General features: G+C 41.0%; 2 protein-coding genes across 8 annotated transcripts in view; both read right to left on the bottom strand.

The window, feature by feature from the left end:
* Positions 1-6,686: 6,686 nt before the first annotated feature.
* LOC120795767 (cytochrome c oxidase assembly protein COX16 homolog, mitochondrial) lies at positions 6,687-12,028 on the bottom strand. The gene is made up of 4 exons (XM_040137913.1): positions 11,656-12,028; positions 10,039-10,116; positions 7,973-8,041; positions 6,687-7,241 (listed from the first exon to the last, which is right to left on the bottom strand). Exons 1-4 carry the CDS (start codon positions 11,713-11,715, stop codon positions 7,128-7,130), a joined length of 321 nt encoding a protein of 106 aa, XP_039993847.1. The 5' UTR covers positions 11,716-12,028; the 3' UTR covers positions 6,687-7,127.
* A 1,130-nt stretch (positions 12,029-13,158) lies between these two features.
* The window catches only part of actn1 (actinin, alpha 1), a 94,658-nt gene continuing 83,075 nt past the window's right edge, over positions 13,159-24,741 (bottom strand). For 2 of the 7 annotated variants that reach the window (XM_040137902.1, XM_040137905.1), the window contains 7 exons: positions 24,016-24,198; positions 22,317-22,451; positions 21,603-21,782; positions 19,870-20,016; positions 16,831-16,896; positions 16,284-16,442; positions 14,410-14,568 (listed from right to left, as the gene is read on the bottom strand). In XM_040137902.1, the coding sequence (XP_039993836.1) occupies positions 14,410-14,568; positions 16,284-16,442; positions 16,831-16,896; positions 19,870-20,016; positions 21,603-21,782; positions 22,317-22,451; positions 24,016-24,198 (1,029 nt within the window). Of the gene's footprint in view, positions 14,569-16,283; positions 16,443-16,830; positions 16,897-17,223; positions 17,305-19,869; positions 20,017-21,602; positions 21,783-22,316; positions 22,452-24,015; positions 24,199-24,741 lie in introns of all 7 variants that reach the window. The other 5 variants (XM_040137900.1, XM_040137903.1, XM_040137901.1 and 2 more) reach the window with 5 other exon arrangements.

Genomic DNA, 24,741 nt, shown 5'->3' with positions numbered 1-24,741 from the left:
CGCAGCTCATGCGATAGCATCCTCGACTTTTTGAGTCTTCAGTTCCTCTGTTCCCCTCAAAGGTCAGCACTGCCAATGACAATCTGCGACTGGCCAGTGGCACAAATTCTCATGTCGAAGTTCACCCAAGTGAAACTACATGAAAGCTCAGATTTAGCTTTGGATCCAAATCACTGAAATGAATTTATCTTCACCCTGAAAATCCAAAGCTAGGATGACCGGGCCCCTTATTCCGGTAATCACTTAGATTCATCTCGCATCCCCTTGGGGATTCCCCATCCTCCAGGCTGAGAACCCCAGCTCTGGATAATCCACAACGACATGATGTCAACAGATTTCACGGGTACCATTTCTTTGGTATAAACTAGTTCCAGCTGGGACACCGTTTCGGCAAAAACAATTTTTCAGTGCTTCGAGGATGGCAGACAAAACTCCTTTGAACTAGTCTCGGGGTGGCTGCAGAAATCTCAGAGAGAGAGAGAGAGATACCGTATCTCAACACCTGGATGATTAAAACCCAGAACAAACGAAACCAAAAACAGCTACCAGTGGGTCACTAGAGCAGCGACCAAAGTAAATCTGAATCTTCACAGCAAGATTATGAAAAGAAAAAAAACTTTCCTTCACACAAAATTATGTTTATTTTTCCTTCAAATCAAACCAGGAAAGGACCTATGAAGAGGACTCACAGAGCAGATATTGCTTCATTTTAAGGGGTCAGTGGCCAAAGGGGTTGGCAACCACTGCATCACAGCATCACTGCCCCCCCCCCATCTTTCAGACCTGTATTCATCGCCTGGACGAATACAGGGAAAAGTAGCTGGTCATTCTTCATATAATGCTACATAACCTTGACTCGCCTGCACCAACTAACCCTCTCGTCAAATAAAACCCAGACAGTCCAGAAACACACAGGGAAATGCGGATAGAAGGGAGCCCTGCGCTACGCTCTCACACTGTGCGCACTCTCAGCTTAAGTAGTATCCGCAGAGATCGGTATCTGCACACATAGAGCGCAGCTTGTCTACGGAGAGCGCCACTTCTGCAGCCGCGGCTAATAGGGGCTGAGCATTCAGGGGTTCGCTGGTCTGGAATTGATTTGCAGCAGAAGATGGGTGAGAGAGGAACACCCACACCGACTCCATTACATCAGAGACACGGCGCGCAGGGGCAGAGTGTGGGACGCAGGGCTCCGCGCTCGTCCGCTCATCTCCCCCCCCGTGCCTTACGGTGCTGAGTGAGAGGGAGAGAGTCAAGAGTGAAGGATGGCGAGAGGACGGGAGATCGAGGCAGAGGGGTCAGCTCGTCTGAGGGTGTCGGCTCGCGTGCCCCCCCTCTGCCCATCCGCCGCGTCTCCGTGGCAACGCCTCGGTCCTGGGGAGGGAGGAAGTGATGGCAGCGCTCTGCGCGCGTTCCGTCTGGCTCATTATGTGGGGAATGGAGTGAAACAGCCGGGGGGTGCATTTGTTCTGCGTGGACTACCCCTCAGCTGCCAAGCGTCTCTCTATTTATAGAAATGAAACGAGAAAGAGAGAGAGAGAGAGAGCCTAAATAAAATACACACAGGGGTCATTTCCCCGCTAACTTTCCTGCCTTCATGTACAATAAGTCTATTTTTTTGTCATCTGATTCTGTAGCTCTCTGTATGTGACATTTCAGTGAGTCCGTAGGGTAGTGGGGGTCGAGGCTCTCGCTGATTGCAGCTTCTGCGGCTGTGGTTTTACTATCCGGAACAAGGGCCTGATGAAAATGACACAAAAAACATACACGAGGGCTCCGACTAAAAGATGACTTTCGTTATTGATTAATCTCTCAGTTAACGTCCATTAATCGTTTAGTCACAGAAAAATGTCACAGATGTTTTAAAAAAAATATGTCGTGAACTCATAGAAGCCACGGTGAAATTGCTCTGTGTCTCTGAACAACAGTCTAAAACCCAAAGATATATTATCAGCAAACTGGGAACAATCACATCTGAGAATCCATAATCAGCCAATAACTGATATGTGAAACACTTTATTTTAAGTCCCTCCATTTAGCATGTAAAACCACTATATGAACAATAAAAAAAATGGTTTATATATCAATATCATGTGGTAGTAAGCAGTAAGAGTTTATTAATGTGTTTGTTAACAAGTATAGCTCCTCCTGTGGGAACCCATAAGTGCAGGGGCACAGGATAATGCCTGGGAATAAGAGAAAACACTGTTCTAATGCAAAATATGTCTTCATAGGAAAAGTTATATTTTTTACTGTGTATTAATTACACAATGATAATTTATAATGCCCTTATAGCTGCGTACAACTACATTACAGTGGGTTATAAACCATTTATTTACTGTTTGTGTACATCTTACAAATGCTAAATAAGGTCACTTAAAGTAAAGTTTTAGCACTGACATTTTTAACTGATAAATGACGCAAATGATTTGAATTGTCGTCGCTCGACTAATCGACTAATCAGCGCTTGTACCTTCCTGTACACACGTGGGCGCACTTAATTCCTAACACCTGGTCTACGAACTCTTGAAATATGCCCTGTGATTACTGAAACGTGCGTATGGCGATGACATCGCCTCCGTGATAATACAAACAAGTTATTCTCCCATGTTTTTAAATCGTTTTCCCTCCAGCCATTAGGGATTTGCCGCACGCCTTATAGCGGGAGTCGAGGGGTGACTGCACTATTAAAGGGACATGTTGGGGACAAGACAAAACGGGAGGTTCCCACCAGTATTAGACCGTGGTGATACTTCGAGCTAGACCGGTAAGTTAGCAGATATTAGCTTATTGCAGATGTGACAGTATCCATGTATATGCTGGTCGATAAATACTGTAAAATGTCCCACTCAAGATATTGTATATCTTGGCCTCAATTCTTTAAAAAAAATGTAAAAAAAAAAAACGCTACGGGATGAGAAATGTGAATGTATGTGTTTATGAGCAATGTCTATCAGTTGATACACCAATATTGGATTCTTTAAAACTCTTAAATCGGGATCAACTTGAATGATCCAGTATCATTCGGGCTGGTCCCTGCGCGCAGGATTTGAAACTTTCTGCCTTTGGCGGCTCCTAGCGTCGAAAAAAAAAAAAACAGAGGCGGACGGCAGCGCGTGCTGCGTCCCACTCCTCTACCCAGCGTGGAACCAGAACAATGAGAATCAATATACAGACCGGTTGTCATATCGATTGTAAAATCTGCGTACATGCAAAAACGTACGCCATCAGAATATTTTGAAAGATGCTGTAAAGACCAACTAATCGTAAGGATTAAAACTTTAAAGATCAAATGAAATGCATTTGCTAGAAATCCGGTGTGTATTTTCAGTTGTGGGCTTATGTTGCGTTTAGTGGGTGTGACTTAAAAGTCCAACTAATAAAGTTTTGGATAATCTCACTTTTCTGCCTAATAAATACTAATATATGGAATAAACACAGCGTTGGCTGAGGAATCACCAGGAAATCCTCAGACAAGGCCAAGAATATTTTCTATTTCCTCATGAACTGAATGATCATCTCTGTGAAAAATGTCTCGTGAGATAATACTAGTAATTAATCATCGTCTGGAGTGTGTGTGTGTGTGTGTGTAAGTGTATTTGGGAGAGGGGGGTTCATTCATTGAGGGCCAAAAAGACTGAGCGCTGACTGGTTCTTCTGCGGAGTGTTTCCACATCAGAGCCCTGATGATCTGGCAGCAGCCATTTGGTTCGACTCGTGAAAAACCTACTTACAGGGTTGCAGATCGAGGGGGGGCGAAATCTTCCAGGGGGCCTGATCCAGCTCCGGGCCCGCTGGAAGATGCTAAGGATCATTTAGCGTCTCAGAACCGCAGTGGTCACAAGGCCCAGAATTTCAGCCAGTTACACGATTCTTGTTTCTCGGTCTTCGTTAGTTCTCACACTCATAGAACGACCTAGTAAATATTGAATTTCATTTCCCCTTTTTTAGCCTTGTACGATGAATATTTAATTTCCTTTTTTTTTGCCTTTTCAAATGAAAAATTTAACGGCATGTAAAGGGGTGTGCCTTTTTAAAATTAGGACTCCAACTCATCATGCGCCCTGGCAGGTCGTTTACAATAACAAGGCCCTCTGCATTGACCCATTTGGGCCTCTGACGACTACACCCTTGGTGTAGCTCCAATCGGGGTGTGCTGCGACATATCTTTTGCTGTAGCACTCTCAAGTCTCCTCCGCATGGTTCATTTGAAGCGGGCTCTATAGAGAAGATGTGAGGCAGTACAGCTTTGCCCAATTAGTGAGGTTACAAATGGTTCAAAACACACACACACACACACCATATGATGTACATTTAACAAGGAGTTTGAAGAGGAAATAAAAATCAAAAAATGACTAGAACAAGAGGAATATTTAGTTCAAAGCTCTAATCATTTTGTCTGCAGAATATGGAGTGATGACGATTTCAATGTTGAAAACTGTCACACGCCATAATGGTCAGTTCAAATCATCAAATCATCAAAAAACAAACGCCCTGTCGCCAGTTTTCATTGGAACTACTTTCTACCAAAGAAACAGTCCCGATGAGAGAGAATTTCTGCTGTGTATTATCCAGAGCAGTGGTTGTGACACAGTGAAATGGAGGCAACTGCTCCCCCACCCTCTCCACAGGCTACATTTATTTACATTTTGGCAAATTGGCACCATTAAGAAAGTATGCCAATTTGCTATTAGCAGTTCTTTTTTGCAATTTACCCATGGATGCACAGGCGTAAGCCTAAAAATCAAGATGCTTTTTGGCCGGATTCTGGAGTTATAAGGAGCGCCAATTTTCAACGATTTTAAAGTGGATTTTACGGATGTTTATTCTGAGAATATCAGGAAAAATGATTTCAATTAAATTAATGGTTTTCCGAGAGTAAAACTGATGTGTGTTATGGTTTGCCGCCTTACAATAGCAGCTGGCTGACTGTCAAGATTTATCCACTTCCTCCAGCACATCTGAGTGCATGCTAATAAAACCTGTCACCATTTCAGAGTCCAATCTGTTATCTGCGGTTTAAGCCCTCTCACTGCGTTGCTTCATCAAACTGAAAGTCTGATATCACCAGAGGGAAATTAAACCACTAACTATCAGTTCATAACTGTGGTGAAAACATGATTAACTCTGGGAGACGTCCAAGTAACAGTTTGTCAAATATTATTGTACTTGTGAAGAGATCTGGAGCAGATAAGTGACTCTATGTACAAGTATTTGCTTAATCCACAAAGCTTCTTATGCAAGAAATCTCAAAAAAACAACTGAAATATTGACTACTGTACCAAAACGCTCATTTAACCTGCCCCATCCTCCCGCACAGAAAGGACACTTCAGCAGGTGGATTTCATGGATCCAGCTCCTAAAATGGGAGGATTTGCCGCTTCTCTTGTCAGTGACTTCATGTTTCAACTACTGGTTTGACAAAACGAGCATAGTGAAGGTTTCACCTTGAGCTCTGGGTAATTCTGCCGGCCATTGCTCACTATTTGCCAAGTTTTTAAGTTCATTTTCGTGATTATATTTACATACTTTCCTGCATTCAATGTAGGATATGCTTGTAATTGAGTGTATTTAGTGTGGTATTATTAGTATATTGAGTAAAATATCTGAGTATTTCTTCAAGCACTGCTTTTGCTTTTAAGCTTCAAGATTGTTCCTCTGATAATACTTTTATACTTTTAAATAAGTAAGATTTTGAAGGCATTACTTTTACTTTAGGTGGAGTACTTTTAAATTGCGGGATTGCTACTTTTACTTAACATCTTACTACTTCTTCCACCATGGCAGCTAACATCACAGTATAAGCCACGTCCTCCAAAGTACAGTTCAGGTTGGCTATCGTCAAACTCAACATTTCTTCCCTCCCACAGTTAGAAACCGCAGCGTCCTTGCAGTAAGTTTGATTATCAGACATGTGACTCCTCTAAATTTAGAGAGGCTTCTTCAGAAACACCAGACATTTTTATCAATACACAGCTTGACAAGAAAGCCTCAGTGTGATCTGCTAATCCTGTGACAAAATACTTGATTTCTCCGCTATGTCATTCAGCTCTGTTTGGTGGAATAGAGGCATTTGCTACTTCATGGCAGCTCTGCTCGACCCCGAAACAACCAACGACGAAGCGACACACACACCAAAAATAAAAAAATTTTTTTTTAAAAAAAAAAAAAAAAAAAAAAAAATAAAATCCTCACATACCTTTTGTTTCCCGTAAATATCTGAGTCTGACTCAAATATCGCAAACATAAAAAAATGCGATTATAGAAAATGTATCCCAAGACATTGTCACACAGACCTTTACACCTGAAGAATACTCATTACATCCCTATTTCAAAAGCTGAATGAGGTGAGGCAGAACATACATTGTCTGTCGCTCACACGAACATTACTTATACATACTGATGTGAATACATTGCAGCATGCATCAAAAATCATGTTCTGTTGTTTTGTAGGACAAAAAAAAAAAAAGCAAAAAGGTAATACTATTCCCATTAGAAACATAATAAATCCACCGCATTGCAAAGTAATAACTGTCAGAGAAACAGATTACTGTCAAAACCTATAAAGCCTGAAGAAAGGCTTGACTATGGTGTTATTTATACTTCTATACTTTCAACTGGTAAATCAATGCAATACGGTTGTTTAAAAAAAAAAAAAAAAAAAAAAAAAAAAAGACCCACCACATCTACGAGCTTTTGTCAAAAATAAAATTTAAGTAAAAGTAACAATTCGGATCAATAGTAATAATTTATTGAGACATGGATCAAAAATCGAAATCTATATTTCCCTCCTTGGTTTCTGCCTGCAAGGTATGGTTCAACATGACACAGGTGTGCCACCTACTGGTTGTTGTTATTACACACTCCTGATGAGACTGGACAACAACCAACCAACAGAAGACTGCCTTATACTTTTGTGTATAAAGCTACAAGAATCAGTGCATATTTCTTTTAAATTTAAGGCTCACCTTGAATTTATTTCAAGGTTTTGAGCTCATGTGGCATAATTTTAACCACTAGTAGCCCATGCCCTGAAGTTGCAGCATTGCCACAGACTCCGTCCATTTTTGTCTTGCATGTCCTGATGCAGTATGTGTGCAGGCTGTTCAGCCCGGCGTCCCTGAACTTTAGTCTTTTTTGCTCTGCTTGGATCGCTGCTGCTCCTGATACTCTCTGGAGTCTTCCCAGGGACGAGGACCACGGATGTTCTTCCACTCTTCCAAATTCAACTCCCTTATCTTCTGCAGAGAGAGAGAGAGAGAGAGAGAGAGAGAGAGAGAGAGAGAGAGAGAGAGGAAAAAAAAACAAGGAGATAAGGTTTAAACATCAACTAAGACAAAGATTAAACAGTGTCTGAAAACTGTACAGGATTTTTCAAGTATCATGAGGGGAAAAAAGTTTTCATAACACAAGACGTTGCTTCAAAGTCAATTTAGGAATTCTTTTCTGAGTTCACTTGATGTACTTTGAAATGGCCAGATGTAGAAAATTCTGACCATCTGGTATGTCACGAAGGAGAGCAGAGGCAAGAATTAAGCTGCCAGGGTGCTTCTTCAAACCTGCTTGTCACATGGTCGAACAGCTTTAGAAACCCCCTCCCCCTCCACATCTTTCCGATGTCGGATTCATGTCGGTGCTTTGTCCGAGCGTTTCTGTAACTTTCCGAAAACAACAACCTGACACTCAGGCCCTCCCCACTTGCTTTCCAGGAGGAACTGTCTGAAAATGTGCACTGCTATCCCCATATCGTAACGACAATGTGTCTCCCCCTTCGTAAAGACAGCCAGCTTTTCACTCCGCATTTCATATTGTGTAATAACATTAAAAAAAACAAAACTGTAGGATAATATATTTTCCCAGTTGTCTAACAACTTAGGTACAGGCAGGTTAGGAAAGTAGTGGTTAGTTTCCTTCATCTACCCCCCCCACCACCACCCACACCCCCTCAAGGTCTCAACCTGTCTCTCCTTACCTCGTATTCCTCCTCCAGTATGACTGGCTGCCTCTCGACGTTCACTCTGGCCTCCAGTGAAGGATCCAGCTGAGAGAGAACAGAGAAGAAATATTGTAAAACGCATATGGAGCTCTCTGGCAGGGCCTCACAAGTTTGCAACATAAAAAGAAAATGAAAAAGAGAAGAAAGGCAAAGATGTGAAGGGGCTCCTCGTTTGAGTGATGAATTTGGTGCGTAGCAAAATTAAAAATCATTAGTGTTTGGAGAGAAATGACATAATGAAACAAGGCGGGAGAGGTTTGTATGGTTACAACTTTCAACTGAAGGGAGAGCAGCCCCTTCTACGCAGAATCACCCATCTTCTCCTTCATGTATTACTTCTTTAATGTATAAAAGGATGACAGCTGCAGAAGAGGTGAAGAAGTCTTCTTCCATAACCTCGTGTGGGAGACATAAGCACTGACGTCTTTTTCTCACCAGTGTCAGAGTCGAGCCTCTCCAACCCCACAGGGAGAATCTCATTTTACCCTATTTTATTCCTCGATTTAGCTAAACATCACCACGTTTAGTAAAAACGACACTAAATCTATGTCGGGGGTTTTGGGAGAGACAGTTGAGCTATCTGGGTTTTTCAATTCAAACCTATTTTGCCCAAGAACAGGACTGAAATTAATCCCATTCTGAATCATTACTTTTAATGAGTTCTAATATTTCATAGCAATAATGCCGCAGTTACGGGTGACTTGTGAGTTTCATAATGCCATGATTGATTTTAAATTAGACCTACACTGCTACAGCAAATACATAATATATAGAATATTTTGCAGCCTTCAGACCAGGGAATTAATGGGGAATAAGTAAGTAGTAGGATACCTACTGTGGAGGTGTAATAAACGCTACAATGCCAGTAGCCTGAACCCAAAAAACAAACTGGGAGCACTCAGAGGTGAGGAAAACTCACATAGAACCTGGATAGTGAAGAGGAAAAGGCCTTGCAGTTCATACCTGCCTCCAGGCTAAATTATATCACTGAAGAGAAAATGCAAATTGGATCACACAGTGACTTATTCTCAGACAGTGGTTTTAATGATTTAAGTAGGCAGATATCAGAACGCACACACACACACAAAAAATAAAGAAAGAAAGAAAAGAACTGGCTGTTAACAGCCCAAAGTAAGAACCGGAAGAGTTGTTTTAATCATGTGCATTTTCACAACCGTTTAGATAATCCATGCTCGCGCACACACACGCTGGGCAGGGTTGAATCTGTACTCCACGGGGCCTGGGAGAGGAGAGGGGCTCGGTCTAGCGCATGGCCCTGTTGGAGGAGAGCGAGTGGTTTGGGGGCAGCTACACAGGCGTGGTGCCAGGGGCATGATGGCCCCCTCCACCACCGTCATCCACAGTATAGTGCCGCCTCACAAGTACAGTAATAAGAAAAGATGCCCCTGCCATCTGGCTCCCACCCAGAGGACGTTTATCGGCATTTGTCCCGGCAAAATAGCACAAAACAGCTACTCCCCCACGCAGCAAGCTCATCAGATTATAATGGTTTCTAATAAAGGGTCGGTCTTCTTTCATTTTAATGAATCGGGTCTGTCATTTAATGAATTATTAGAGCTTGTTCTCACTTCTTGCTCTTGTACTGACTCACTCTAAATGGGTTAGAAAAATCTCTGTGACGTGTGCCTGCGGTGTCCTTCTGAAATGGACACACATCTTGTATCTAATTCCAAGTTACCCTAAAACAATATTAGAAATACGCCTAAATCTACCACACTTAACCGTGAGATTCGTACAGTCCTCGAAAATGTAGAAACCTCGCTACATGTGAACTATTTTCAGACTTCACACTTGGTGCACTCTCCGGTGCAATTAAAGATCTAACCACCAGGAGGAGTTTTTGCAAACGTACACAGTACTGTAGAAAGACTGTTGCCCTGAGCCTTTAAGTGCTTGTGTGGCAGGTCTTTTAACTGTTTTTTATAATGATGTAAGATCTGGGAACTTAAAGTTGATTTATTGTCTCGTTTATTATGCGAGCCTTGACTGGATATGGAAAATTTCATTAATTTACTACAAACCTTTTTTCTGATCTTCTGGGAATCATATCGGATTTGCGTAAACTCTCGCAGGCCAAAGGAACCTCCAACTACCAGCAACTGAAATAACACCAAAAATACCTGTGGTTAGTTAATCAGAAAAATATTTGGATTAATTACGTCAGGACGATGTAGAGCACTTTTCAGAGAAGTTACGCAAGCTACACAGGCATATAAGACTTAATTATCGTTACATGATTCTTTAGCCCCAAATTTGCAATACAGTACAGTAACAGCACCACATGCTACAACATTAACATTGATTTTGAACAATACCTCTGCAACCAATGATTATTTTGATTATCGATTAATTTTACCAACTATTTTTTGAACCGATGGATTGACAGTTTTGTCTACAAAATGCCAGAAAATAATGAATAATGGCTGAACTAATTTCCCACAGACCAAGGTGACGTCTTCAAACATCTTGCTTTGTCTGACAAACAAAACCAAAAGATACCGAGTTTGTACGACAAAGAAAAGCATCATATCCTCACATGTGAAAAACTAAAAACAGTAAAGTATATTAATTTTTACTTTAAAAAAAATTATATGTTGGACCGCATCAGCTTTAGGTGAGAGTACTTAATAAACTGAAAATGCTTTGAAGCCTTCAGACATGCACAGGATTCCTCAACAGACAAATCCCGGTGCTGATCAGTTTACAGTGAATGACAGTCTGTGTCAAGACGCTGCAACTAAATATCATTTTCATTATTGATTAATCCGCTTATTATTTTCTGATAGTAAATTTGTTCTTTATTTCTTATAGTAAATTTAGCCAATCCTCCAAAATCCAAAGATATTCAATCTACTATCATATTAGACAAAGAAAAAAGGAGATAATCCTAACAAATGGGAAGCTGTAACCAGAGTAGGTTTGGCTTTTTTGCTTGAAATATAACTTCGATTATCAAAGTTGTTTGCCGATTAGTCGACTAATCATTGCCGCTCTAGACGAGATAAGTCTTTAGTCCATAAACTTGTACTTCAGTTAAAGAAAATACTGTTAAGTTGTATTGCTCAGAGCTGAAAATGGTAGGTTAAGGAATAGTAGCAACCAAATAGTGCTTTTAAACGTAGCTTAATATACGACGCTCAAGTGTCCAATTCAGCAGTTAAAGGGAAAGTTAAGTAAAACCTAAATTATAATACTGAGCGACTGATTCGCTGTATTCTGCACCTTTTACTGTCGTGAAAGGGTGTCAGACATTGTTGTTAAAGCCTTAACGCCGTTTGAAACCCACTCTTTTTTTCCTTTATTTAACCATCATTGTATTTGTGGAAAATTAAAAACTAGCGATTTTATTGTTTTTTTCCACATTTAGATCAAAAACCACTACAATTAGACTGGTCAAAGTAAATTAAACTAAAGCGAAAGAGAAAAAAAAAAAACTGCCACTACTTTGAGTCCCTAACGACCAAATTCGACCATTATAGCCAGAATAAAAAGGTAAAATAACTCTCTCAGACATTTGACAGTAGCATTGTGCGTTCATGAAACTGCTAGCTTGTTGGCTAAAGTGTTAACTAACAGGCTAGGCACTGCTTATGTGCCGTTAGTATTTACGTTACCAACGTGATATAAAACTTACTTACGAGCATAGGGACTCCATACTTGACTGTTTTGTTTCTCTGCAACACCTTTATGTTAAACATGACTCTTCCTTCCAGCTAAAAGTCCATTTTACTGACGCAAACAACAGGGCAGGTCACAGCTGGGACGCGTTTCCTGAGTGGGTCCGACGCTCTAAACCGTCCGGAGTGGGGAACCCGTCCAAGGTTCCGCCGTGTAACGTTCTCGTGTGTATTATGATGGGAATGTAATTTTTGTGTGTGTATTGTCCAGAAAAAAATAAGAAAAGAAAATTAAAAAAAAAAATCAGGGAAAAGTGGATGGTATTTTGTATCAGACCCTGTCTCGGTGCTGCTGATTCCTGCTCAATACTATTTTGTTAGTGTCTGGTCTATTGGCGGGATTGTGTTCTCTACAATAATACCAATCGTTCACTATGGCTTCCCGTCGTTTCCTACAGTCTCTCGATCACCTCCTCCACCTTCCACGTTGTATGTCTTTGCGTGTTTCCGCGCTTGCACATGCATTTCACCCCGCTGCTGACCAGCTCACAGGGCACACAATAATTTTTTTTTTTTTTTTTTTTTGATGTTTTCCTACCACCTCCGCAGCCGCTGGTCTCAGCTCACACCCTTGTCCTTCGACCCGCCAGGGTGTTTTCACTTAATTTGCCTGATCAGAGTTATTCTCGGCGCTGTGTGGGCAACGTGCTCCGATCGCTCGTGATCACCGTGAACCTTTAATCCCATCCGAGCTGGACGTCGTGTATAGGTCTCGTGGCGTGTGACAGCTGTCTTTGTTTGGTGTAATTGTTTTAACAATGATTTTTATTTTTTATTTTTTAGGTCTCTCTTGAAAAGGAAAATTTTTCAAGGGGACTTTTAACTGGCTTAAATAAAGGGATGTGAGTCAGGCCGCGGGCAGGACCATGTACAGTAAAAGGAATTGGTGACTTAACACAAACTCCCAACAATGCTCTAAACCAACTTAACCAGAGCAGAGGTCTGATCAGCTAAAACTGGGAGAAACAAAAATGTGCTGGTGTGTAAGGCCCCTTGAATAACCCATAATGAAGACCCTAAAGATAGACAACCTTCTCAAGTGACCATGAAATCCCTTTTAGTTCTTGGTGATGTTGTCATCGTTTGATATGCACTTTTTCGCATGACTTGACAGAAGAAGAAACAGATGTGTAAATAGTAGTGGCTGTGTTCCATTTAGGTTTGATAGTTTCAGGGCTCTGGTATTGTGCGTGCTACCTCACTGTATGACTTACTGGGACGGAGCCGTCATCAACAGTGGAGGAAAGTAACAAGGTACATTTACTCAAGTACTGTACTTAAATACAATGTCGAGGTTACTTTTATTTTTATTGGAGTAAAGTAAGTACAAGTATTTGTTTACTTGGGAAATTACGATTATAAATTAATTAAAAACATATAGGCAACAAATAGATTATGATATATTTTTATAGGTTCAGACTTTATTAATCCTTGGTGGGAAATTCACAAACGACACCTTTACCAGCTGCAACATTAAAGTGATGTACACGCTAATGTATCAATAGTCATAATACAGTAATATATATTATTCTGAAACGGGTCACTCCGCATAACGAGTACTTTCACTTTTGGTATAATATTTTTGGTCTCTAATGCTACTCTTACCAAAGCAAAATTTTTGAATGCGCGACTTCTACTTGAAACTGAGTAAAAGATGTGAGTACTTCTTGCACCACTGCTCACTGATATTAGCAAAAGGTCTATACTGCAGGTGAAATGATGGATTAATTTAAATTGTCTGCACTGCATTACCACGCTGATAACTTACAGTAAACAAGAAAAAACTGATATGATGTTCGCTGTAGAGGACTTCCTTGACTAAGTTTCTATCCAAGTTTTGTTATATACTCACATGAGGTTTTGGAAACTAAATGGCTGTTTAACCACCATCCAAAGTCTAACAGGTGCGGTTTAAATGTTTGAAAACTGGAAAGTAATGTTAAGTATTTGACCTGTGGAAAATGGATAAGAGACGCAAAACCATTTATGCATGTATCACCTCCTCTTAATGCAGGTAATCACAACCTTCAGGTGGGAGTATTTACGCCGCCACATCCATGTTAACGAGTGTGGGTTCGGTTCTTACCTGCTTTTCCAGAGACGTAGGGATGTATACATACAGTTTGATGATATACGCATTTACTTTTCCTTGTATCACTGTCATTGTAAGTTGTTCTGGATCAGAGAGTCAGCTAAATGCACAAACTGTTGATGTAAATCTATGAAAAAACCATAATTGAGCCCTGCAGCAAACAGAATAAGAAGAGAAAGTATAGCAATTTTTCTTTATTACAATTTTTGTCTCTTATTTTCAATCAGGTGAAGAAAAATACCTTTTTTTGTTCAGTATAATAAAATATGTTAACTTTATTCATTTTATGAAGAAAAACAATGACAACAAGAAAATAAAAACAGAAACAAACATTTTTTTCTCTCCCTCTTTGTAAACCTGGAGAGCTGCTGCATTGCGTGGGAAGCAAATACAACTGAGAAAGAGTGTGAAGAAGCGGTGAAGAGGCTGGACAGGCGGGAGGAGGCAGAGCAGGTGGAGGAGGAGGAGGAGGAGACAGAGGATTATGACAAAAAGATAAGGCCAGAGACGTACAAAAAATGAGCGCAGTAGGACAGGAGTGTGGTGACGGGGCAGTCGGTGGACGTGGGGGTGATGGGAGCAGGTAGGCTGGTGGTCCCAAGTCAGGACAACTGACAGAGTGTTCAGAGGTCGCTCTCTCCGTACAGAGCGGTAGAGAACGACATGTAGTCGAGGGCTCCCGGCACGCCGTCAGGGCCGGTGTAGGGGGCCATGCGGGCGATACAGTACTCCGCCTGGTCTGGAGGCAGCTCCCGGCGCAGCTCGTCGGCTAAAATATAGTTCTGTTGAGAATGAGAAAAACAAAATTACATTCCTTTATGTTAGAATAGCAGCTGTTAGTAAGCTATAAATGCTTTGTGATCTCCGAAGCAGCAAATGGGGAGAACTTGGCGAATTAAATGAGTTATTATAAAGAGCAGAATCTGGATTTTGAATTTTTTGGACACTGATTTAATTTAATTGAATTATTCATTATTTATTTTTTTCTTTTTATTCTGTACATGAAAGTTGTTGTGTGAATAAAACTTATCAAATCATTATAATGTGAAAAAGTTTCTACTATTGCCGATCACACTCAGAATCAACACCCAGTCAGCAGCTCAATGCAGCTTTTTGGCCACTTTCAGCTCATTGTTTACTTTGTTAGTTTGTACATTTGAGCCAATTGTAGAAATGCTGAGAGCTGGAATAAATGAGTCACTCGTAAAGAAATTCAAATGTTGAGTGAGCCAAAGATAATCAGGTATTTGTCTGGCAGACTAAACCAGTGCTAAAATGGGAACACACACTGGACTTGAATTGAACAGATGACAAGGAAAACAGGAATGCCCGCGTCGCTCCATTTCTGTTGGATGTGTGCATAAATCACATTCTGCCCTTTTGTGGCCAGAAATCACTTTTTGTGGCTTTGAAGAACACCAGTGACTGCAGTTTGTCAGCTCCAGAGGTTTCTGGCTTCATAATCTCTCTTTCTGGGTGCTGGACTTTTAAAATCCTTGGTTGTGAATACACTCAAATAGACTACTCGAAAACATATTTATTTTTGCCAGAAACACAGAAAGATTAACAAACATAAGAATGGTATGATGCGCAAATTAGGCTATGACTACAAATAGTGAAAATCCATGCAATTGTATAATAATAATTATTTTTAACTTATTTTGATGTGTTTTCTGTGCTCTCATATTTTACTTTACAGGTATATATTGTGAACTTTTGCCATAGCACTTTCAAGACTGTCATCCGTACATGATCTCTAAAGTTAAACCGTTTTTTTTGGCTACTTGGGGGCAGCAAACAAAAACTGTAAACACAACACTGGCATGAACTTTTAATTTGATATCCTGAACTTCTTCAATTGTCTTTTTAGATATCCAGCAGATATAGAGCAACATTATCATTCATTTGGAGCCCTGTTTGTGTCCACCTGATGAATGTAAGTCCAATTTTCACTCTCTTTTAGCTCTGTTTTTGGTCTCTACCAACTCCTGAGAGGTATATCTGGCTCTGTAGCTGCTAAATGCACCACTATGTTCACCAGCTAGTCGCTAACTTTGTCTGTCTGCTGTTTGGAGCTGAGTAGGTAGTGTGCAGTGGGTTTGTCAGAGTTTTTTCACTGAAAACAGGTGACTGTCCACAGTCAAAAAAAAACGCCGATGAGAGCGCGGAAAGTGAACCAAAACAGTGAAGTTGCAGGCTGTAAAACCAAAACAGTGAGCTGAAAGATGCTAAAAAAAGCTCAGTAGAGCAAAAGGGAACTGCAGAGTCTGGTGATACTTCTCACTACAAGCAGCCAACTTTCACAAACAAGTAGTCATGCAACCATTCTTAATATAAAAAAAATAGATTATGGTGGATTTACATTAGTTGTTTAAAGTCATTCTGTATTTTTATTTTTACCTCACATCTTCATCTTTTCTCTGCTTTCCTACAAGTGTTTTAAATGCTCCTCTTTTTGCCAATGGGGATATCTATTGTTACTGCATTTTAACCTTACCTTATCCCCTGCCAGAACCTTGAAGGAGGCCATCACTTGGTCGGCAGTGTCTGTGTCGGCTGTCTCGCGGGACATGAAGTCGATGAAGGCCTGGAAGGTAACGATGCCCATCCTGTTTGGGTCCACTATGCTCATGATGCGGGAGAACTCGTTTTCACCCTGGATGCAACAGAGAGGAACTGTGAAGCTGAGTCGCCATGGTGACAGTCCCCATGGCAATGCACTAAAGTAACATAGCAAATGACTGACATCCTACATATGGTGATATACAGTAACTTGGTCTAACTTATTTTGGTCATTACGTAGTATGAGAACATATTAAACAAGTGAGTTTTAGCTTATTTTGAGGTACTGTTGAGAGAAAATCTTTGAATGTACTCTATGTAAAATTAACCATTTTGCTAAATCCAAAATAAGATATACAGTACACACATTGTTTTCAAATTGAAATAAAATTAAGGTTACATCTATTTATTACCATTTCCGGTTGGTCTCAATAATCACACACAATCATATTTTCATACTTGAAGAGTGTACAAGGCTTTACCAGGTTGTAACCCATGGAGATAAGGCAGGTTTTGAAGTCTTCAGCATCCATGATTCCTGTTCTCTTCTACAAGGTCAGCGATGGACAAACGAAACCAGGAGGAGAAGAGAGAGATGGAAAAGGAGAGGCAGGGATAGTGGAGGAAGTCATTGGAAGAGTAAAGGATGAACAAAGAGTAGATTTTGGGAGGAAAGCCGCAACCATCCGCAAAGGGGATGTTGCAAGATGTGGGAAATCGAAAAGGGAATTTAAACAGGAGGGATAAGCAGTAAAGGAGGGAAGAGAGGGAGAACAGGGGAAAGGAGAGAAATACAAGGGGGGAAAGTTGCAAAAGAAAAAAAAAAAGAAAAAAGTTAAACCTCTCACCGCTGGGGTGTGACTATGTTTAAGTACCTGTGCATCGTTGGCGATATCGAAGCCCAGGCTGATCAGGCAGGCCTTGAACTCCTCCGCGCCCAGAGTGCCCGAGCGGTCCTGGGGTGTGGGAGGCCAGTGCCAGGCGAGGCGTCGGGGGCCACAGGCCATGCAGCAACACATACAGCGGTGTCAGTGACGGTGAGGGGGGTGGATGGAGTAAGACGAGGAGGTAGGTGAGGTGGTGTTGGTGGGGGGAAGGAGTAGGGTGGAAGGAGTGCACCATGCACGGGGAGGGGGGTGGAGGGGTGGGTGGGAAGGGAAAGAGGTGAGGGGAGGGGACCATGCACGAGAGATAGAAAACAGAGAACACAGTGCATATTCATTAGGATCTGGCAGGTGAACACACGGTGGCAGCAGTGCTGCCATGCTGGGCGAGGGCATTCAGAGGCGTTAATGTGCAGTGTGGCAGGCAGACTACTGGGCCCTGTGGTGAGGTTATGTTATTCATATCGTCGATGGCACTCGTACTTAACAACACAAAGTACGCTCTTCTTAGATGCAAAAGTGTCTCTTTACCTCTTCGCTACAGGGAAACGTCAGAGCGAAATGTTTGAGAAAACACTTCCCACATTCACAATCACATTCATTTTCCCATATACTCATATAGCGTACATGTATATAAACAGACTTGGGAGGCAGCTAATGATTATTTTCACTACCGATTAATCTAGCAATTATTTTCTTAATTTACCAGTTAAACGGTGCAAACAATACACATAACAAATTCCCGGAGTATAAGGTGACATCATAAAATGTCCTTTTTTGTTTTTATTATCATAGAAAACTAAGACACAAGAAGAAAATCATATTTGAGAAGCTGGAATCTGCCAATTTTTGCCAGTTTTGCTTAAAACTATTTGACAACTGTATGATTATCAAAAAAGCTGCAATTAATTTTCAATCGTTCTGTTAATTATTTTCATCATTGATTTATCTGTTCATTAGCTTTTGATTAATCGAGTAATTGTTAAACATAAGTTTACAGTTTACAATTATATGTCGTAGAAAAGCACGTGTGAAAAAGCTAAAACTAGCAAACGTTTGACGCTTTTGTTTGACAAATTACTTAAATGATTATCAACAGCTGTTGATGAACTTTCTGTCAATGGACTAATCAATTAATCAACTAATTGTTTCAACTCGGCCACACACTTCCATTGATCCACGATAACCTTACCACATTATTAAAAGGTATAATTAAACTTTTCCCCCATGTCGAAGAATAATTGTCACACTGAAAGCTTCGAAGCGTGGAGGCTTCATCCTAATAAAATATGAAACAAAGGCACAAATTAAGGTCCACAGTCGACTCCCTCTTGGCTCCGATCGTCCGCCTCAGATATTGATTAACAATAGGGCAGCTCTGGAAGAATGCATGAGGTAATGGTGGAGTCCGTGGGAGAGCTGGGGTGAGGAGGAGGAGGAGGAGGGGCAGGCGGAGAGGGAGCTAAATAAAAACTCATCCATAATTGGTGCTGTTCCTGACATGGTGAGCCCTGTAAACACTAAGTTCTGGGGGGGGGGCAGCAGCCCTTCAGTGGGAAGACATTGTGTAGCTACCTGTGCTATAAACTAGATTCTCAATTTCCATTCTACCTGCTCTGAATTTAATTTTTCATTTTTTTTTTGCATTTCACAATAAAAGGATTTAGCTGGTGCATGAGGCTGATTCTGGCTCCCTTCCTCATTGCCATGCCTTAAAGCTCCTGAGCTTTTTTAACATGAATATTGAGTCACTGAACTTTAAGTCCCTTTTTGGCCAAGCTGTAAGCTGACTCCACGTCCTGATGCATTTCACACATAAACTGTACACTCTACACATCTGGTCAAAGGATCGATAAAGGATTACCATCAGCCACACCTCGGGCAGCGTGACATGACGGGAATGGACTCAAACCCAGAAATGATATATATTCTCACTTCAACTTCTTCGCTTTACTGATGCAGTCTAATTATATAAAAGACAAACTCGTGACTCCACATGCCGTAAATGGATGCGTAAGTCTTTAAAAGGATAGTTCAACATATTGGGAAATACACTTATTCGCTTGCTTGCCGTGTATTAGATGAGAAGACTGATACCACTCTCGTGTCTGTACAAGGAATATGAAGCTTAGTGTAGCTTAGCACTTTGCACTCACGAAGCTCACTAAAAAAACCAGCAGAGATTCCTGGAAGTAACTGCTCCCAGCCAGGAAATAGTCTGGAACAAAACCCCCTTAAAAACTACCGATTGCTGTTCTTACGCAGATCAAACAAACAAAATTCAACTTGTTACGTAGCTTTAGAGGGGCCAGTGAGCAAATTTCATTGCCTTTGGACAGAGCCAGGCCAGCTGTTTGCCCCTGTTTCCAGTCTTTATGCTAAGATAAGCTAACTGTCTGCTAAAATGGCCAGATATGAGAGTGGTATCAATCTTGAATTAAAATATGTCCCAAATGTCAAACTATTGCTTTAACAACATAAAATCTTTTGGCTCCTATTCCAGTTTCACTCTAAGGCTTATCCATTTGCCAAAAACCAAATCCAAACATCTGACTGTAAATGAGCAGTGTGCATACCACAAGACCTCTCCTCTCCTGCTGTTTTGTGTCTGCACAGTGACTCAGTACGACTACTGACCCTGTCGAAGTGGTTGAAGGAAGCCCGGAACTCGTTCAGCTGCTCCTGGCTGATGCCCTTGGCGTCCCGCGTCAAGATCTGGTTCTCGATTTCATTGATGGTGCGGGCGATGGTGGTGAGTAGCTGTTCCCAGCCCACGCGGATGTGCTGCAGAACAGAGAGAGAGACGAAGGCAGAGGAAGTTTAAGGAGGGCTATGAAAGAGACATATAGGAAAAACAGGCCCAGATGCATTACTTTAGCTGGGATTTTTTGGGGGGGGGGGGTCAAACAGTGGTTGCAAATGATTTGTTTGTTTTATCCTACGTGGAGGAAGAGACAGATAAACCTTTCTGCTCAGGACTGTGCAGATATGTCTGACATGACCTGTAAAATATGCCTTTGGTGGATAAAATAGTCATTACAACGGCAGCTAGTAAACATTTTAAAAAGTTTGATTCTGAAAGCTATGATTATGCGCAGGTGTTTGGCTGTTCTTGTGCTTTGTCTCTGATGGCCTCCATATTCCCTCACGGAGCAAAATAATTCGAAGAAAAAAGATGAGCCTGTTAGTCAGCTGTGTGTAGACCAGAATCCTATAAACTGCTGTTTTCCTCCTGTCAGAACAGCTAAATAATAATGCTGGCAATATTCTATATTTTTGTCTACAAATCCCATGAAAAGACCAAAACCAACAATATGTTGTTTTTTTTGTCTGTCTCTCAATACTTTTGGACTTCTCTACAGCACCTTCTCTGTGGCTCTCAGCTTCAAACCCATTTGTTCCTACTAAAGACATAAATCTTTAAAAACTGGTCACAATTATTAACTAAAAATTGAGCATATTTCCTGAAACAGCTGGGCACAGTAGTTTTTTTAGTCAACTTTAGTCAAGCCAAAGTAAATATTGCAGCTGTTGGAGACTATTTTCACCAATACGTCTAATACACATTTGATGATTTATTGAGCGTTTACAGCAGCAGGGCAGTGTATGCGGCCATGTCATTTATGTGTTTTAACCGTTTCTGTAGTACATTGGAGATGGGATTTGCTGAAAACAAGAAAAATCTAGAATATCACAAGACGTGTGCTTTAAATGGCCTGACACTGGTTAAACCACAGCAGATAGGGCACACGAGGCCACCAAACAATGTGCAGTATGTAATGCAGTCATAAATATCACTTTTTAATTTCATTTAATTTAAAATTAAAATGTTAAAGCTGCTTTTGTTTCTTTACCAGAGTCTTCATACATCAGCTGATTCCAGACACACCCACGTAACAGCTTTGAAAATGGTTCTGTTGTTGTGCAGGATGTCTGTAAAATTCATATGAATTATTTTGGCCAGTAAAAACTATTTTGGGCAGGAAGGGGTTTATAGTTTAGTACTTGGCTGATGAGCCAGAAAGTTAATTTCGTACACTGGAGACTGGATGGTGAACTGCCATGTCAGAAAAGTTCTGTATAAAACCCTTGAAGACTTTCGAGTGGTTGTCTTAACATGCTACAACCCATTGTTTTGTACTTTGTGGTAAACCACGACCACGTGAAACCGAGGCGCCATTCAACAAAGCATAAAGTATTTGCAGGACACAGCCAGGTCAGATGGGCAATGTCAAACACACCAACGGAAGTTGTATTTAAAAGTGAAGGTAGGAACATTAAGTTAGATAAAGCAGAAATCTCAGCAGATGTGTTTTCTTTGACAAGTTTGGTTATTACTTTGTGTTAAAAACTTAAATCCGGGTTTTTACCTCCATGGTGTAGTTGGTGTGCTTGTTGTCAAAGATGAGCGCTTCCTGAATGAGCTGGTGGTCTCCCTCCAGCTGGTCGATCTTTGGCTTGTAGTTGACGATGCTCTTCTCGTACTGGCGTAAGTGTGTCAGCTGGTCCTCCAGGGTGCCGTGCATCTCAATGGAGATGCGGCCAATTTCCTGCATTGACATACACAGAGGTAAAAACATCCTAATGAGTCACTGCAGACTGGAGGGCATGATCGGAATATACAAAAATGACCAAAAACTCTCCATTCCTGCCTGGTATTTATCTATGTAGCTCAGACTACCCTGTCATGCAGACATATTCTTATCATATTTAATTTAGGTATTTTACTTGCATGCTATACAAGTAAGGGTACAGCTGCAGTCAGTGCAAATCTGGCAATTCTGCTTTTTCAGTAGCTACAGTATGAATATGAACTGCCTTGTTTTCGCATTGAGTGCCCTGCATTTCCAGTTGATCAAATCTGGCGTTAAAAGTGTATCATTAACCCAAATATAATTTTCTGGACATTTAAGTAAAGACATGAGGGTAACAATTACAATTACAATCATCAAACACTGGAGTCAGAAAGTTTTACCGTCTTAAACTTTGGACAGGAATGGACTGGTCGGTGATTAAACTTACAAGTTGGCCTCATTCTGAACTTGTAATGTGGTCATTTGAGTTTTGGGTGGGTTCATACTGACCTCCATCTTGTTCTGGATCCAGGGCCCGATGACATTGGCCTGGTTGGCAAACTGTCTGCGCAGACGCTCGTTGTTCTGCTGCCGGGCGTGTTCCTCGATCAGAGCCTGGTCGCGCTGAGGCACCAGCTGCCTGACCTACAGCAGAGCGATGGAAAACCCAAATGTGTAAATGCACATTGATATGATTTTAATGAAGAGGGAAGAATGACACATATAATGAACAAAGAACATCGTATTTTGTTTTTATTTTTCCCATTTTCCACAATGATGATGACTCAAAACAGTATCCCTTTAAAAGTAAAATGAAATCCTCTCTCCCACATTTCACCTTTTTCATAATACAACATTCTGCTTCTCTATTAAATCTGAAAACACCAAACTAAAACAGAGTTTGGGCTGGAGTATACAGAGTGGTTTAAACTCAACACAGAGACTGCTTCCTTTAAAAATATGATATCTAGAGTCAATAATGTGCAAAGCAAAGCAAAGCAAGTCAAATCTGGGATAATTTTCTAACATACATGAGGATGCAACATCTTAAAGAGAGAATGGGATATTAGTTCAATGTGCTTTAGTAACTATATGTGTTTATTTGAGTTCTTGCCGAGTCTTACACGACAAAAATCGTTACCACTCATGTCTGTAAGCTAAATATAAGTCTAACACCAGGCAGCTAACTTAGCTTAGCACAAAGACTGGAAACAGGGGGGAACTGCTAGCTCAGTTCTGTCCCAAGGCAACAAAATCAGCCTACCAGCACCTCTAAAGCTCACCAGTTACTCTTATTATATCTCGTTTGTTTCATCCGTACAAAAACCGAAGTTGAAAAACAATAATTTGTCATTTTACCGGGGGTTATGTGCCCAGCTATTTCTTGGCCAGGACACGCTTCCAGGCAAACAGAGCCAGGCTAGCTGGTCAGTCTTTGTGCTAAACTGCGTTAGCCTGCATACTTGGCGGTAGCTTCATATCTAGTGTACAAACATGTGAGTGATATCTGCTCATCAAACCGTCACACTCTCAGACTTTTAAGAACATAGGAGAACAACAGCGTCCTGGGGTTAGTCTGATCCACGCAGTTGGTTTTGTTTATACAGCTGTATATTGATTTTTTTCCTGCAGCCTCTCTGTTATTCTTTCTTTCTCATTTTAAATACCTCTGTATTATTATGCAAGAGGATTGTGTCCAATGAAATACGAGTTTGTTTGTTTGATTTATGAATGTTGTCCAATGTCAAATCGAATGAAAAATATGAAAACAAAGCAAACTGATCCTGCTCCATATGCTCTTCACCCACCTGTTTTTCATGTTGCAGCAAATTCTCAGGACTTGAATGCTATGTTATACCTCATCCAAAACTTAATCTTCCGTATCGTTTCTATCAAAATCTCCCATGAAGAGTCTCTGTGGCCTGAGGTTTGGTTTGACTGATGATTAGTGGAAGCTCATACGGGCTAGTTTGAGTTGCGAAACCCTACGGAAAGTATTTGGCACTATCTATATCCCACTGCCATCAAGGTGCTGTGAAGCAAGGCACTAAACCACCAATTTCCTCATTCAGCTGCTAAGTGGCCAACAAACCAAAGGACTGTGGCTACACTGAGCAGACAGAAACTGCCAGATTAAATCTCTCTTGAATAAATAAAGATTATAAACCATCTTGAATTGTATGTCCTGGCTAGCGATTGATTTTATTACCTTGTCCCATTTGGCGTTAATCTCCTGCGGGTTGATGGTGGTGTAGGGGTTGGTGCCAGCCATATTCACATGATAGGTCTGCACGATCTTGGCAATCTCATTGTGGATGCCCAGGATGGCCAGGCGCTCTTTGTCTGCCTCTGGCAGCGTGGCTTTGAACTGCTCGTGGGCTGTGCTTAATCCCTGAGACGAAAAACATCAATGCACAACATAAAAATATACACCACAACAATAACATCAAAGGTTTTCATCATTCCATCTGAAAGAGAAACTGGCTTTTAACGACAGTCTGTGGTTTTCTCTCTTAACGTCCCAGTGACAGAGAACTAGTGTATTTATTTGAAAATCCCAAGGACAACTCATCTCAAAGGGGTCGAATCTTACAGACTAGTAACATCCGTACGTAACTACATGAAAAGTGAGTAATCCATTTCTTTCCCATGTTTCTCTACTTTACATTGGACTTGAAGCAGAAAGCAAAGTTTAAAGTTTGACATTCTGGGAGATATGTTTATGTGTTTGCTTGCCGAGAGTTAAATGAGAGGATCATTATCACTCTGATACCAGTCAGGAAAATGCACGGCTAAAGCGAAGACGGTAACACGTTAAATCTTAAAGTGTAAAAATGACAAGTTGCAGTTTTACAGGGTGTTGTACCAGAGTATTTCTGGGCCGGTTGTATTTACTTAACTTCCTTCCTGCCGTAAAACCACAACTTTGTCATTT

The sequence above is a fragment of the Xiphias gladius genome, chromosome 10, assembly GCF_016859285.1.
Source record: "Xiphias gladius isolate SHS-SW01 ecotype Sanya breed wild chromosome 10, ASM1685928v1, whole genome shotgun sequence".
Taxonomy (NCBI): domain Eukaryota; kingdom Metazoa; phylum Chordata; class Actinopteri; order Istiophoriformes; family Xiphiidae; genus Xiphias; species Xiphias gladius.
This window is presented reverse-complemented; position numbering and strand designations above follow the sequence as displayed.